The sequence below is a fragment of the Cetorhinus maximus genome, chromosome 11 (assembly GCF_964194155.1).
Source record: "Cetorhinus maximus chromosome 11, sCetMax3.hap1.1, whole genome shotgun sequence".
NCBI lineage: Eukaryota > Metazoa > Chordata > Chondrichthyes > Lamniformes > Cetorhinidae > Cetorhinus > Cetorhinus maximus.
In genome coordinates this window covers 63,786,770-63,802,637 of record NC_135889.1, presented here as the reverse complement: position 1 = coordinate 63,802,637, position 15,868 = coordinate 63,786,770, and the positions used below count along the sequence as shown (strand labels likewise).

General features: G+C 43.0%; 1 protein-coding gene across 5 annotated transcripts in view; it reads right to left on the bottom strand.

Annotated features, from left to right (window-relative positions):
- Window positions 1-15,868, bottom strand: part of ppig (peptidylprolyl isomerase G (cyclophilin G)) — a 51,129-nt gene that overhangs the window by 17,692 nt on the left and 17,569 nt on the right. For all 5 annotated transcript variants that reach the window (XM_078552117.1, XM_078552115.1, XM_078552116.1 and 2 more), the window contains one exon: window positions 12,083-12,284. In XM_078552117.1, the coding sequence (XP_078408243.1) occupies window positions 12,083-12,284 (202 nt within the window). The remainder of the gene's footprint in view (window positions 1-12,082; window positions 12,285-15,868) is intronic.

The window sequence follows — 15,868 nt, the reverse complement described above, 5'->3', positions numbered from 1 at the left end:
AAGGACGGACATGTGGGCATGACAGCAAGATGAAATGTTGAAAAGGCAAGTGACAGGAAGCAGACTGAGCGAAGGTGTTCCGCAAAGCGGGTCTCACAGTCTGCGTTTAGTCTGCCCAATATAGAGGAGACCACATTGGGAGCAGCGAATACCAGATTGAAGGAGGTGCAAGTGAAGCACTGTTTCACCCGAAAAGAATGCTTGGGGCCTTGGACAGTAAGGATGGAGGAGGTAAAGGGGCAGGTGTTGCACCTTCTGTGATTGCATGGGAAGGTGCTGTAGGAAGGGGATGTGGAGTTAGAGGTGATGGAGAAGTGGAGCAGGGTGTCACGGAGGGAACAGTCCCAATGGAATGCTGACAGGAGGGGTGAGGAGAAGGTGTGTTTGGTGTTGGCATCATGTTAGAGTTGGCAGAAATGGCGGAGGATGATCCTTTGAATGTGGAGGCTGGAGGTGCGAGGGGGGGGGGGGTGAAAAGTGAGGACAAGGGGGACCTCTGGGAGGGAGGGCAAGGGGTCAGGGCAGGAGTGTGGGAAATGGGCCCTGTCAACCAGAGTTTGCGGTGGAGGGGGGGGAACCCTTTGTTAAGGAAAAAGGACGATATGTCAGAAGCGCCGTTTTGGAAGGAGGCATTGTCTGAACAGATGCGATAGAGGCTGAGGAACTGAGAGAATGGAATGGAGTTCTTACAAGAAGCAGGGTGTGAGGAGCTGGCCAAAGGACCCAAATTCCAGAGATGAGATGAGAATGACTGTCCTTGATATCAAGGCAGTATTTTACCGACTGTGGCATCTAGAGCTCTGGCAAAATTGAAGTCAATGGGAATCAGGGAAAACTCTCCCCTGGTTGGAGTCATACCTAGCAAGAACATAGTTGCAGTTGTTGGACGTCAATCATCTCAGTCCCAGGACATCACTACAGGAGTTTCTCATGGTAGTGTCCTATGTCCAACCATCTTCAGCTGCTTCATCAATGACCTTCCTTCCACCACAAGGTCAGAAGTGGGGATGTTCGCAGATGATTGTACATTTTCAGTGCCATCGCAGCACCTCAAATACTGAAGCAGTCTGAGTCCATATGCAGCAACATTCAGGCTTGGGCTGATGTGTGGCATTAACGTCACTTGCCACTTAAGTGTCAGGCAATGACCATCTTGAACGAAAGACAGAATCTAACCACCACCCCTTGACATTCAATGGCATTACCATCGCTGAATTCCCCACTATCAACATCCTGGAGGGTTACCATTGACCAGAAACTGAACTAGACCAGCTATATAAGTACTGTGGCTACAGAGCAGGTCAGAGGCTGGGAATTCTGAGACAAGTAGCTCATCTCCTAACTCCCTAAAGCCTATCCACCATTCAGAAGGTACAAATCAGGGGTGTGAGTGAACACACTCCACTTGCCTGGATGAGTGCGGCTCTAACAAGAAGCTTGACATCATCCAGGACAAAGCAACCAGCTTGATCGGCACCTCATCCAACACCTTAAACGTTTATTCCCTCCGCCACCAATGCACAGTGGTAGCAGCGTGTACCATATATAAGATGCACTACAGCAACTCATCAAGGCCTCTCCGGCAGCACCTTCTAAACCTGCAATCTCTGCCACTGAGAAGGACAAGGGCAGCCGACACATGGGAAAACCACCATCTGCAAGTTCCCCTCCAAGCCACACAACATTCAGACTTGGAACTATATTGGCATTCCTTCACTGTCGCTAGATCAGAATCCTGGAACTCCCTTCATAACAGCAGTGCGAGTGTACTCACACCACATGGACTGCAGCAGTTCAGTTCAAAAAGGAGTTTCACCCCCACCTTCTCAAGGGCAATTAGGGTTTGGCAATAAATGTTGGCCGAACCAGCAACGCCCACATCCCACAAAAGAATAAAACAAAAGGAGGTCATGTAGTTCTTTGTTATTCAAATGGAGACCCTCCGACTAACTGCCTCTGGCACTTTCCCTCCCTTTCCCTAGCCCACCAGGCCAAGCTTCCTCTAAAGCTCCCCCTGCCCGAACACTGAATTCACATCATTCTATAGTTTTTTTTGATTTCCCCTCTTTCTCTCTTCAAGCTCACCTTGTCCACAAGACTCTCCTCCTACTCCCTTGACCAAATTGCTGACCAAGCAACCTTCCTTCTTGGATCCCATATTAGCTGATATTGTAAATTGTTTTCTCTCTTCAGGTATAGTCCCTCTCTCCTTGAAATCTGCTGTCATCCCTCCACCATTCCTCAAAAAAAATGTACCTTTCAGTCCACTGTCTCTCCAAACTACTGTTCGATTTCTAAGTCCTTGAATATGTTGAAAGCAAAATACTACAGATGCTGGAAATCTGAAATAAAAACAAAAAATGCTGGAAAAACTCAGCAGGACTGCCAGCATCTGTGGAGAGTGAAACAGAGTTAACGTTTCGAGTCCGTATGACTCTTCTTAAGAGCTCTGAAGAAGTCATATGGACTCGAAACATTAACTCTGTTTCTCTCTCCACAGATACTGCCAGACCTCCTTGACTATGTTGTTGCCTCCCAAACCTTTCCTAGAACTGAAAGTCTGAATCCCTCCAATCAGTTTTTCGTCCTTGTCACCGTATGGAAACAGCTGTCCAAGTTAAAAATGGTATCCTATGTGGCAGTGACAAAGGTAAATTATCCCTCCTCGTCTTTCTCAACCTACTTACATCTTTGATGTGGCTGACCACACCATCCTCGCCCAACACCTCTCCCTCGTCGTCCATCTGGGTGGAACTGACTTGCCTGGTTCCATTCTTATCTATCTAATCGCAGCCAGAGAATCATCTGCAATGGTTTCTCTTCCTGCTCCCACACCTCCCTCTGGTATCCCCCAAGGATCTATCCTTGGTTCCCTCCTAGTTCTCATCTACATGATGCCCACTGGTGACATCATCCAAAAACACATCAGCTTTTACATGTATGCTGATGACACTGAGTACTACCCCTCTCAACTCCTCCACTGTGTCTAAATTATCAGACTGCTTATTCAACATCCAGTGCTGGATGAGCAGAAAGTTCCTCCAATTAGAGACCAAAGCCACTGTCCTCTACAAATTCCATATCCACAGACTCCATCCATCTCTCTGGCAACTGTCCGAGGCTGAACCAGATGTTTCAAAACCTTGGTATCATATTTGACCCAGGGATGAACTTCCAACCATATATCCATGCCATCACTAAGACCACCTATTTCCACCTCTGTAACATTGCTCAACTCTGTCCCTGCTTCAGTTTATCTGTTGTTGAAACCCTCATCTGAGTTTGTTACCTCTAGTCTTTGACTTTTCCAACACACTCCTGGCCAAGCCTTCCACATTTTACCCTCTATAAACTTAATCTTGAATTTAAGATCAAACTCTGCTGCCCATGTCCTTACTCGCACCCATCACCCCACTGCTTGCTGACCTCCTGGTAAACAACATCTTAATTTTAAAATTGCCATGCTTGTTTTCAAATCCTTCATAGTCTCTGTAATCTCCAGCGTTACAATGCTTCAGGATGTCTGCGCTCCTCTAATTCTGGCATCTTGAGCATCCCCAATTTTAATCACTGTACCATTAGTGATCTTCCTTCAAGTACCTGTTCCTTCAGCTGCTAAGGCCCTAAAGATCAGGAATGGCCTCCCTAAATCCCTCTGTCTCTACCGATCTTTCCTCCTTTATGACACTCCTTAAAACCTACTTCTTTGACCAAGCTTTTGGTCAGCTGCCCTAATATCTCCTTATGTAACTTGGTGGCAAACTTTGCTTCATAATATCGTGTGAAGTGTTTTTGTACATTTTATGTTAAAGGCACTTTATAAATACAAGTTAGTGACATTAGATAGTGGCTAAATAACTTTTGAGGGACTTCATTGGTTCTGCTTCACTTTTGTTAAAAATTGGTAGTTAATTGATTAACTATCCTTTGTCAGTTTTTGTTCCTGCTTGTTACATGTTGAATGTTAGACGTGATATACGGGGTTTTATGAAAATTATATTTGGGTCAATTTAGTTCAAGTAAGCATGCACTTTCAAGTGTAGCACAGTGGGGTGTGATGGCTGTGCATCAGATATAAGATTTCACAATATACATATTAAAAAATACAACACACACATCAATTGCTTATGGTGTTGTCCATAGGGAGTCAGGACTAAGTGCAGTCTTCAGGCGAAGTGGGGTTAAGGAGCAGATAATTTGACCAGGGTGTGCAACAGGAATTAAAATCCCATTTTAAAATCATTCTTTTTGTTCTTATTCTTATAATTCCATTATAAATCCCTATTTCCACATAGATTTGGGACATTGCCTATGTGAACTAGTCTTGTTCTAATTATATCTTCCAACTAGTTGCGACATTAGAGGGAGAGTGCAATAACAGCATGACAAATTTACAAAGGCAATTTCATTACTAATGTGGACACAGAAATTTAATATGAAAACTAGATTTGAAGTGTTTGTAGATATGTAGTCATTTAATATGCACACCATACAACAGTAGACTTCAAAAGCAATTAGTTGCTTATCAAGGGCTTTGGGAACATAAGCGATGCAATATAGATGCAAGCTCTTGAACAGTCTACTTGCTGCTAAGCAAACATGGATGAAGTATGCTTTTTGGCTACACGTAATAACTGTTGTTAGGAAATAGAGATAGTTTATCTAATATATATTGGTATTTGTGGGTGTTAGAGATGAGCTTTAGAGGTGAGTTTTAGCTTTGATATTTAAGTTTGATTTGAATTTCTGTATGTGTGTTAAGAAAGGGTCAAGTTGAATTTTAGTTTCACTTTAAAAGGTGTCTGCATTTCTAATGAGTGTTTACGACTGTAAGAGAAGTTCAGCAAACGCAAGTGTAGAAAACTGGGCTGTTGCCTAACAGCAGGGGTCCAAAGAGGCAGGTCTCTCCCACAGACACACACACACACAGAAGAAACTAGAAACAGCAGTTTCATATGGAAGCTGTTTGAGTTCAGTTGATTTTGAAGACAGCTGTCAGGCAGAAGCAACCTAGAAGGGGCAGACAACCAGTCCAAGCTGAAGTTAATTGAAAGTAGCTGCCAACAAGAGAATGGAGCAAAGGGACAGATAGCAGGTTCCAAGCTAAATAAGAAAGCACCCAAATAGAGGGGAGTGGAACAGGAGAAAGACCCAAGAAGACCTTCAAGTCAAAGAAAGGACAGGAACCTAAAAAAGGTCCTGTTAAGTGGAGTTAAGGCTAAGGAGCAGAGAAAGGCTCCAAATTTCAAGCATAAAGAGATAAAGGCTTGTGAGAAGTCAGAAGGTCCAAAGAGATGGCTGAAGGTCTGTAACTCTTTGCTATGGGCATGTGAAGCAGTGGTGTACTGTTGACAGCAGAGTCAGTGAGAGAGTGTGCATGGAAGACATCTTGAATGCATGTTGTGACCCAGGGAAGAGGAACATCAGAAGGAAAGTTTGAAACCCTGGAGGTGAACACTTGCGGAAGGCATCTGAGAGAAAGTGTTGGTTTGGGAGAAGATTCCAAGGGGAGGTCTTGTAAAGCAGAGATTGGAAACCCTCATGTGAAAGACGGAGTTCAGTGAGACTGGTTGGCTCACGGTGTAACAAACGTCTGGCAGGGGGGCGGGGGCGATGGTTGAGGAGATCCATAGCATCTATCTGGGGTGGCATCTGTTGCTTGGTTTCAGAGTGTGGTGTGTCTGACCACAGGTTGCCAATTGGTTTACATGGACTGTACTTACTGTGAACATTAGAGTATAAAATAGCTTTTGTAACTTGTGTTACCCATACAAATCTGTATATATCTGTAAAAATATAGTTGTGGGTGAAGGAGTATTGTAGTATTGTTCATCTTTGCTTGTTTAATAAATGTTTTACGCTTTTGTTAGAAGTTCATTAGCTGACTCCGGTGACTCTGTTCAGTAGTCCCTCTCCACGTATCTAAACAAACAAATAAAAGTTACGATCTATCAAACTGGGTTCCATCAGGCTTGTCCAGTGGTAACCTCAGCTGGGGATCATAACACTGTGCATAATGGACAGGAAAGTTTTACTAGGCGTATGATTTTTATTATATTAATAGTGAATTTCCTATGACACTGCTTATAGTAAGTCAGGGATCTGTTTAAGGAAGACGAAACCATTACATAACGTAAAACACAATGTATTACTTTGTCAAATGGTTCCTTACAGGTTACAAAGTCTAACCAATGTTAAGTAAACACTGAACGAGTTTACAGACAGATCAGTGAAGAAGCTGTCTTTACTGCTGGAAAGTTTTCATATTCTAGAAAGTTCGACTTTATACTTCATTCCCAGTCTGACAGACAATTTGATGCATTAGGAAGAAGCAGCCTAAATCAGCAATCTGACTCTCAAAGGCCAGGCAAGACAAGATTGCCTGTTGAATCATAGAGTCATTACGGCACAGAAGGACACCATTCAACCCATCAAGTCCATGCCCGCTCCCTGTGGAGCAATCCAGTCAGTCCCATTCCCTCGATCGGTCCCCATAGTCCTACAAGTTTATTTCTTTCAAGTGCCCATCCAATTTCCTTTTCAAATTATTTATTGTTTCTACATCTACCAACCTTGTGGCCAGCAAATTCCAGGTCTTTAACACTCGCTGCATAAAAATGTTCTTCCTCACATTTCTCCTGCATCTCTTGCCCAAAGTCTTTAATCTGTATCCCCTAGTCCTGGTACAATTAGCTAATGGAAAGTTTTTCCTTGTCTGCCTTATCTAAGCCTGTCATAATCTCATACACCTCTATCAAATCTTCCCCCAATCTCCTCTGCTCCAAGGAGGACAACCCCAGCCTTTCCAACCTAATGTTATAACTAATACCCCAAATCATTGAACCATTCTGGTAAATCTCCTCTGCATCCTCTTAAGGAACTTCACATCTTTCCTAAACTGCGGTGAACAGAATGGACATAATACTCTAGTTGGGGCCTAACCAGAACTTTATATACGTTCAGCTTACCTTCCCTGCTTTTGTACTCAATGCCTCAAAGCCCAAGGTCCCATGTGCTTTACTAACAACAATATCCTGCCATCTTCAAAGATCAATGTGTATGCACCCCCAGGTCCCTCTGTTCCTGCACACTTTTTAGAATTGTGCCATTAGGTCTATATTACCTTTCCCCATCCCTTCTGCCAAAATGCACCACCTCACACTTCTCTATATAAAATTCCATCTGCCATTTATTTGCCCATTCTGCTAGTATATATCCTGTCACTCCTCCAAGTTTAGTATCATTGGCAAATGTGGAAATTTTACTCTGTATTCCAAGGTCCAAGTCATTTACATATAGCAAAAGAAAAGCAGTCATCCTAGCACTGACCCTTTGGGAACATCACTGTCTACCACCCTCCAGTCCAAAAAACAACCATCTACCACAAGTTGCTGCTTTCTGTCCTTAAGCCAATTTTTTATCCAACTACACTAATACACTGGGGCCTCACTATGGTGTGGAATTTGGTATGGTGTGGGTGCTTCTTGGACCCTAAAATTTTCCTTTAAATTTATCCTTTCAGAACATCTTTCTCATGAGAAATTGAACACTAAAATTGTAAATGCTCCATAATGCCAAATCTCCGCCAGATATTATTTATCAGTGCCTAACAAATAATTTAATAAAAATAAACTGTGTCAGGTCGCACTTTAAATGGAAATATGAATTTAAATGATCATATTTAATATTCACAAAACTGTGTTCTTTATTAACAACTGGATTACAGATTATGCTTTCATTGTTATTTCAATATGCATTTTATCAAAAATTTATTAATTAGATTTAAAACCAGTCAATGAGATGCCAGCCTCGTGACTAATTAAGAAGCTCAGCCAGTGAAATTTTCCCATTGGAATTGAATGCCATTTTTCTCTGTATAATTTAGGATAGGGCCATGGCACATGTATTGATATATATACAACAATCAACGTGAAATCATGTCTACTGAATCATGAAAGAGAACATTCCATACCATCACCGAGCAGCTGAAAATCATCGACCAGATCAAGAAGGCATTCTGCATGCATCCATTTTGAAAAGAATGGTGGTTGCTGCATCAATGCTTCGTAGGTGGCTTAAAAATAACAGAAGTTGAGAAGGATGCCAATCAAGATGGATGAAGGCGGCCAAGCAAGAAAGCAAGCCTGAAATGCTCACAAGCCAACTCTCAATAAGGTCATATACATGTAGTTCACTCAGCAGAGAACTGAAGTAGTACCCTTATCCAGTCCGGTTATTCAAGCTCAGGCTAAGAGGTTTATCCATCAAATTTTTTCACAGAGACATAGAAACTAGGAGCAGGAGTTGGCCATTCGGCCCTACGAGCCTGCTCCGCCATTCAGTATGATCATGGCTGATCCTCTTTCTCAACGCTGTATTCCCACGTTCTCTCCATTGATGCCCCTAATATCCAAAAATTTATCAATTTCTTTCTTGAATATACTCTGTGGCCCGGCCTCCACAGCCTTCTGTGGTAGAGAATTCCACAGGTTGACCACCCTCTGACTGAAGAAATTTTTCCTCATCTCAGTCCTAAATGGCCTGCCCCATATCCTGAGACTCTGACCCCTGGTTCTAGACTCCCTAACCAGAGGAAACATCCTCCCTGCATCTAGTCTGTCTAGCCCTGTTAGAATTTTATACATTTCAATTAGATCCCCCCTCATTCTTTTAAGCTCTAGTGAATGCAGGCCCAGTCGAACCAATCTCTCCTCATACGACAGTCCTGCCATCCCTGGTATCAACCTAGTGAACCTTCGCTGCACTACTCTATAGCAAGTATATCCTTTCTTAGGTGGGGAGACCAACACTGCATGCAATACTCCAGGTGTGGTCTTACCCAAGCCCTGTATAACTGCAGTAAGACATCTCTACTTCTGAACTCAAATCCTCTTGCAATGAAGGCCAACATACCATTTGCCTTCCTAATTGCTTGCTGCACCTGCCTATTTACTTTCATTGATTGTTGTACAGGGACACCCAGATCCCTTTGTACATCCACATTTCCCAATATATCACCATTTAAATAATACTCTGCCTTTCTGTTTTTCACACCGAAAGCATATAACTTCACATTTATCCACGTTATACTGCATCTGCCATGTGTTTGTCCACACACACACACAACTTGAAGTCTCCTTGCATCCTTCTCACAACCCCGCCCAGTTTTATGTCATCAGCAAACTTGGAAATATTGCATTTGATTCCCTCATACAAGATATTTATATATATCGTGAATAGCTGGGGCCCAAGCACTGATCCCTGCGGTACACCACTAGTCATCGCCTGCCACCCGGAAAAAGATCCATTTATTCCCACTCTGTTTCTGGTCTGTCAATCAATTCTCAATCCACACCAGTATATTACCCCCAATCCCATGTGCTTTAATTTTGCCCACTAGCCCCTTATGTGGGATCTTATCAAAAACCTTCTTGAAATCCAAATACACCACATCCACTGGTTCTCCCGTATCTATTATACTAGTTACATCCTCAAAAACTCCAGTAGATTAGTTTAGCATGATTTCCCTTTCATCAACCCATGGTGACTTTGTCTAATCCCGTTAATGCTTTCCAAGTGTTCTGTTACCATGTCTTTTGTAATAGGCTCTAGCATTTTCCCCACTACTGATGTTAGGCTAACTGGTCTGTAATTCTCTGTTTTTGCTCTCCCTCCTTTTTTAAATAGTGGGGTTACATTTGCCACCCTCCAATCTGTAGGAACTGCTCCAGAGTCTATAGAATTTTGGAAGATGACCACCAATGCATCCAATATTTCCAGGGCCACTTCCTTTAGTACTCTGGGGTGTAGATTTATCAGGCCCTGGAGATTTTTCAGCCTTTAACCCCATTAATTTCTCTAGCACCATTTTTTTTTACTAATACTGATTTTCTTCAATTCCTCCCTCTCACTAAACTCTTGGCTCCCTAACATTTCTGGGAAATTATTTGTGTCCTCTTTTGTGAAGACAGAAGCAAAACGTGTGTTCAATTCTTCTGCCGTTTCTTTGTTCCCCATTATAATTTTCCCGGTTCTGACCATAAGGGACCTACGTTTGTCTTTTCCTTTATTCTTTCATGGGATGTGGGCATTGCTGGCAAGGCCAGCATTTGTTGCCCATCTCTAATTGCCCTTGAACTGAGAGGCTTGCTAGGCCATTTCAGAAGGCAGTTAAGAGTCAACCACATTTCTATGTCTGGAGTCACATGTAGACCAGGTAAGGATGGCAGATTTCCTAAAGTGAATTAGTGAACCAGATGGGTTTTTACAAACAACCGATGATAGTTTCATGGTCATTATTGAGACTAGCTTTATATTCCAGCTTTTATTCAATGAATTCAAATTCCACCACCTGCCATGGTGGGTTTGAACCCTCGTCCCAGAGCATTAGCTGGGTCTCTGGATTACTAGTCTAGTGACATTACCACTACAGCACGATTGTGAATGAAAATACCAGCGTTGCAGTAGAGTTTGAAGCCAGCAAAGGATGTTTAGAAAGATTCAAGTACTGGCACAACATAATGCTGTCTCACCGAGAACATGGTCTCAAGATATGGTTCCCGTGGACTGTGTTATAGAAGAGCCCCAGTATATTTCTTATTTTCTGGCTTATCCTGATTTAACACTGTTGCCTCCTTGGTACATGAATCCTAAATCATGTGTTGCTATTCACAGCTTGAGCTAAGTAATGGGAACCTGAATTCAAACTCTGTACAGGATCCCAAAGGCTCTTTGGTATACATTTGCACAGATCTTCAAGACAAGCAAACTCCACCTCCTCTGATGTAGACATTTTACTCAGGCGAGCAGTAGTCAGAAATTACATCCAATTCTATGTACCTTCAAAGCATAAGCAACTTAATGAATTATGGAGTAACTAACAAATACACATCAGAACATATGTATTTCCAAGGAGGTACCAAGTGGAGTAGTAGCACGACATGGGATTGTACTTCCAAGATGGATACAAGTTACTAATCTTGGCTGTACAGATATGAGAAGGCATTGAACTGAGGATGCTCACTCTTCCAGGAATGTAAAGTGCAGTGAGGGTGGGATGGAGAATTAGTTGCTTTGGACAAATACCAGCTAGCAGCCAGTTACAGAATAACAGTGGGAACAGGCTTCCAATGTATCCACTTTGTTTGGGAAGATTTATGACATGAGGCATCGTCAAGTGGGAAAGGGGAAAATGGTCAGATAATAAATTAAAATGTATGACTGAGGAATCTTTTTGCTATCAGATCGGTTTCTGCACAGAAAACAGTTAGTTTAAAATTATTAAAATGATTCATGAGCTTATTCTCAAATTTAGTAATGCTATGGGACTAGGGCAACATAAAGGACAAATACAGAATTACCTGGAAAAACTCAGCAAGTCTGGCAGCATCGGCGGAGAAGAAATCAGTCAACGTTTCGAGCCTTCATGGCCCTTCGGCAGAACTGCAGCATAGTTTCAACAAGGGAGAAATATAAATTGGTTTAAGGTGGGTGGGGGGGGGAAGAGACACATTGAGGGTGTGGTGTGAGCAGATAATAATCAAAAGATGTCAGAGACAAAAGGGTCAAAGAGGTGTTGAAGGTGGTGGTCTTTGTCTGAGAAAAGTGCTAATTAAGAATGGAAAACAGGATATTCAAAGTACAGCTCTAGTGGGGGTGGGGTGGAAAGACCCCACCCCACCCCCACTAGAGCTGTACTTTCAATATCCTGTTTTCCATTCTTAATTAGCACTTTTCTCAGACAAAGACCACCACCTTCAACACCTCTTTGACCCTTTTGTCTGTGACATCTTTTGATTATCTGCTCACACCACACCCTCAATGTGTCTCTTCCGCCCCCCCCCCCCCCTTAAACCAATTTATATTTCTCCCTTGTTGAAACTATGCTGCAGTTCTGCCGAAGGGCCATGAAGGCTCGAAACGTTGACTGATTTCTTCTCCGCCGATGCTGCCAGACTTGCTGAGTTTTTCCAGGTAATTCTGTTTTTGTTTTGTTTTGGATTTCCAGCATCCGCAGTAGCTTTTAGCTTTTTGTTTTTATAAAGGACAAATAACTCTCTTAGGAATACAAGTTGCCACCAACCTTTTCTTTTCCAATTTCTTTCGTCGTTTCTTATCTTTCTTTCGCTTTTTGGACTCTTTCCTACGCCGCTTCTTTTTTCTTTTCTTAGAATCTTCATCTGTTTCACTTTCTGACTCCGAGGAAGAGTTTGAGTCTGTAGAGCTCTCAGATTCGCTTGAAGAGGATGATGAAGATTTCTTTCTTTTCTTCTCTTCTTTTTTGGCTTGTTAAGTAAAACACATCCATTTGTTAAAATGTATGTCATTGTTGAAAAATCATCTGCACCTATGATTTATCTACAAATGGACAGAAAGTGAATTAAATGCACTTTCCAATGAACCTGAGTACTGCGGGAAAAAAAAGAGACATTTTTTGTAAAAGTTTTTTGGCTTGCACTCATCAGGGCAATTCGCAAGAATACAATGTAAGGAAAACAGCAAATTTATACTGTATGAGAAGAGAGTGCTGTCTGGTTGGCAAGTAGACCCCTGATTGGTAGAAGCAAAAACAGAATATGCTGGAAAAACTCAGCAGGTCTAATGGCATCTGTGGAGAGAAACAGAGTTAACGTTTTGAATCCGTATGATCCTTCTTCAGAGCTAAAGAGAAGTAGAAGTGTGATGAAATTTATACTGTTTAAGAGGGGTGGAGCAGGTGAAGCTAAATGGGAGGCCAGCGATAGGTGGGGACAAAGGAGAGATTGACAAAGATGTCATGAACAAAAGAACAAAGTGTGATAATGGTAGTGGTAAGGGATAAAAAAGGCACTGACAGTGGCATTAAGGTAAGAAAGCAGAATGTGATAATAGTAGAATAAGGGTAAGCACTCTGTGAAAGAACAACATGGAACAAGTAACAGGTGGCCCTTGTGGGGGTGGGGGTAAGGTAAAAGATAGAAAATAGGATAAAAGGGGGATAAAAAAGGGGACGAAACAATGAATAAATGAATAAAAATAAAAGATTTAAAAAGGGGTGAGGATAGAGGAAAGAGTTCATGGTTTGAACTTGTTGAACTTAATGTTAAGTCTGGAAGGCTGTAAAGTGCCTAATCGGAAGATGAGGTGCGGTTCCTCCAGTTTGCGTTGGGCTTCACTGGAACATTGCAGCAGGCCAAGGACGGGCATGACAGCAGGGTGGTGTGTTGAAATGGCAAGCACCAGGAAGGTCTGGGTCATGTTTGCGGACAGATCAAAGGTGTTCTGCAAAGCGGTCACCCAGTCTGTGTTTGGTTTCCCCAACGTAGAGGAGACTGCATTCGGAGCAGCGAATGCAGTAGACCAAACTTAAGGAGGTGCAAGTGAAGCGCTGCTTCACCTGAATGGAATGCCTGGGGCCTTGGATGTTGAGGAGGGAGGAGGAAAAGGGGCAGGTGTTGCACCTTCTGCGATTGCATAGAAAGGTGCCATGGGAAGGGGATGAGGTGTTGGGGGTGATGGAGTGGACCAGGGTGCCCAGGAGGGAATAGTCCTTACGGAATGCTGACTGGGGGAGGGGCGAGCAGGGGAAGATGTGTTTGGTGGCGGCATCATGCTGGAGTTGACGGAAATGGCGGAGGATGATCTTTTGAATGCAGAGGCTGGTGGGGTGAAAAGTGGGGACAAGAGGGACCTGATCATGGTTCTGGGAAGGAGGGGAATGTGTGAGGGCAGAGGCAACCTCAGTTAAGGAAGAAGGAAGGCAAGTCAGAAGCGCTGTTTTGGAAAGTGGCATCATTGGAACAGGAAACTGAGAGAATGGGGTGGAGTCCTTACAGAAGGCAGGGTGAGGGGAACCATAGTCAAGGTAGCTGTGGGAGTCGGTGGGCTTGTAATGAATATTGGTGGACAGTCTATCACCAGAAATGGAGACAGAGAGGTCATGGAAGAACAAAGAAAAGTACAGCACAGGAACAGGCCCTTCAGCCCTCCAAGCCTGCGCCGATCATATTGCCCGTCAACTAAAACATTTTGCACTTCCGGGGTCCGTATCCCTCTATTCCCATCCTATTCATGTACTTGTCAAGCTGCCTCTTAAACACCACTATCGTACCTGCTTCCACCACCTCCTCTGGCAGCGAATTCCAGACACTCACTACCCTTTGCGTAAAAAACTTGCCCCGCACATCTCCTCTATAGTTTTCTCCTCTCACCTTAAATCTATGTGCCCTAGTAATTGACTCTTCCACCCTGGGAAAAAGCTTCTGACTATCTACTCTGTCCATGCCACTCATAATTTTGTAAACTTCTATCAAGTCGCCCCTCATCTCCGTCACTTTAGTGAGAACAATCAGAGTATCTCCAATCTCTCCTCATAGCTAATAACCTCCAGACCAGGCAGCATCCTGGTAAACCTCCTCTGCACCCTCTCCAAGGGTATAAATAAATAAAATAAATAAAAGGAATGGAAGGGAAGTGTCAGAGATGGACCATGTAAAGGTGATATAGGGCTGGAAATTGGAAGCAAAATTGATAAATCTTTCCAGGTCCAGATGACAGCATGAAGCGGCACTGAAACAGTCATCTATGTACCGAAAAAGAAAGTTGTGGGAGGGGGGCCTAGGTAGGACTGGAACAAGGAATGTTACACATACCCCTTAAAGTGACAGGCATAACTGGGGCCCAAGCAGGTACCCATAGCCACACCTTTTATTTGGAGGAAGTGAGACAAGTTGAAGGAGAAATTGTTCAGTGAGAGAACAAGTTCAGCCAGGCAGAGCAGAGACGTCTTGGATGGTGATTATCTGGGCCTCTGTTCAAGGAAGAAGCGGAGAACCCTCAGACCATCCTGGTAGGGGATGGAGGTGCAGAGGGATTGGACGTCCATGGTGAAGAGGTGGTGATTAGGGCCAGGGAAGTGGAAACTGTTGATATCACATAGGGCATCAGAGGAATTGCGGATGTAGGTGGGAAGAGACTGGACAAGGGGAGAGAACACGAAGTCAAGATAAGAAGAAATGTGTTCCATGGGCAGGAACAAGCTGATACAATCAGTCTACCAGGACAATCCTGTTTGTGGATTTTGGGAAGGAGGTAGAAGCAGACTGTCCAGGGTTGGGAGAGTATGAGGATGGAAGCTGTGGAGGGAAGATCTCCAGAGATGAGATGAGGTCAGTGATAGTCCTGGAAATAATGGCTTGATGTTCAGTGGTGGGGTCATGGTCATGGTCCAAGGGGAGGTAGGAAGAAGTGTCTGAGAGTTGGTGTTCAGCTTCTGCGAGGTAGAGGTCAGTATGCCAGAGAACAATAGCACCAACCTTGTCAGTAGGTTTTGCCCTGAGGAATGAACCAGCAAATGACTGTCACTTATTTTGTTTAGCTGAAACAGGTGCAATGTGTGTACGTGTTCTTTCTGTCTGCAAAGAACAGGGCCCTGTTTATTAATATATGTAGCTTCTGGTAGATGCAAATGCATCACACGGTGAGCCCAAATGACAATCTTAAATTGGTTGTCAGTATAATTCTTAGCACACTGGTTCACATTTGCTAAATATCCTCAATGAACCAAATGAGCTATGTGAACATAATAACTGTAAAATCAAACATATTTCAAGACATCAGAAACACCTGGTATAACAAAAGCAGTTTAACCATTTTTTCTTAAAACTAAGTGCTGCTGTCTTGATATTTCTTCAGTAAATGTGATACGTGTATTAATTAGAAGGGATTTTATACAGTTTAGAAAGTATTCTTCCTAAATAATAACATGAGACACATATGAAACAGCATATAATGCAAGTTTACAGTAATTAGTGTAAAACCAGTATGTTTTGTGACAGGTAGCTCATAGTTCCCAAGATCCTTTACTTCTGTGTGCAAATAAATTTTCACA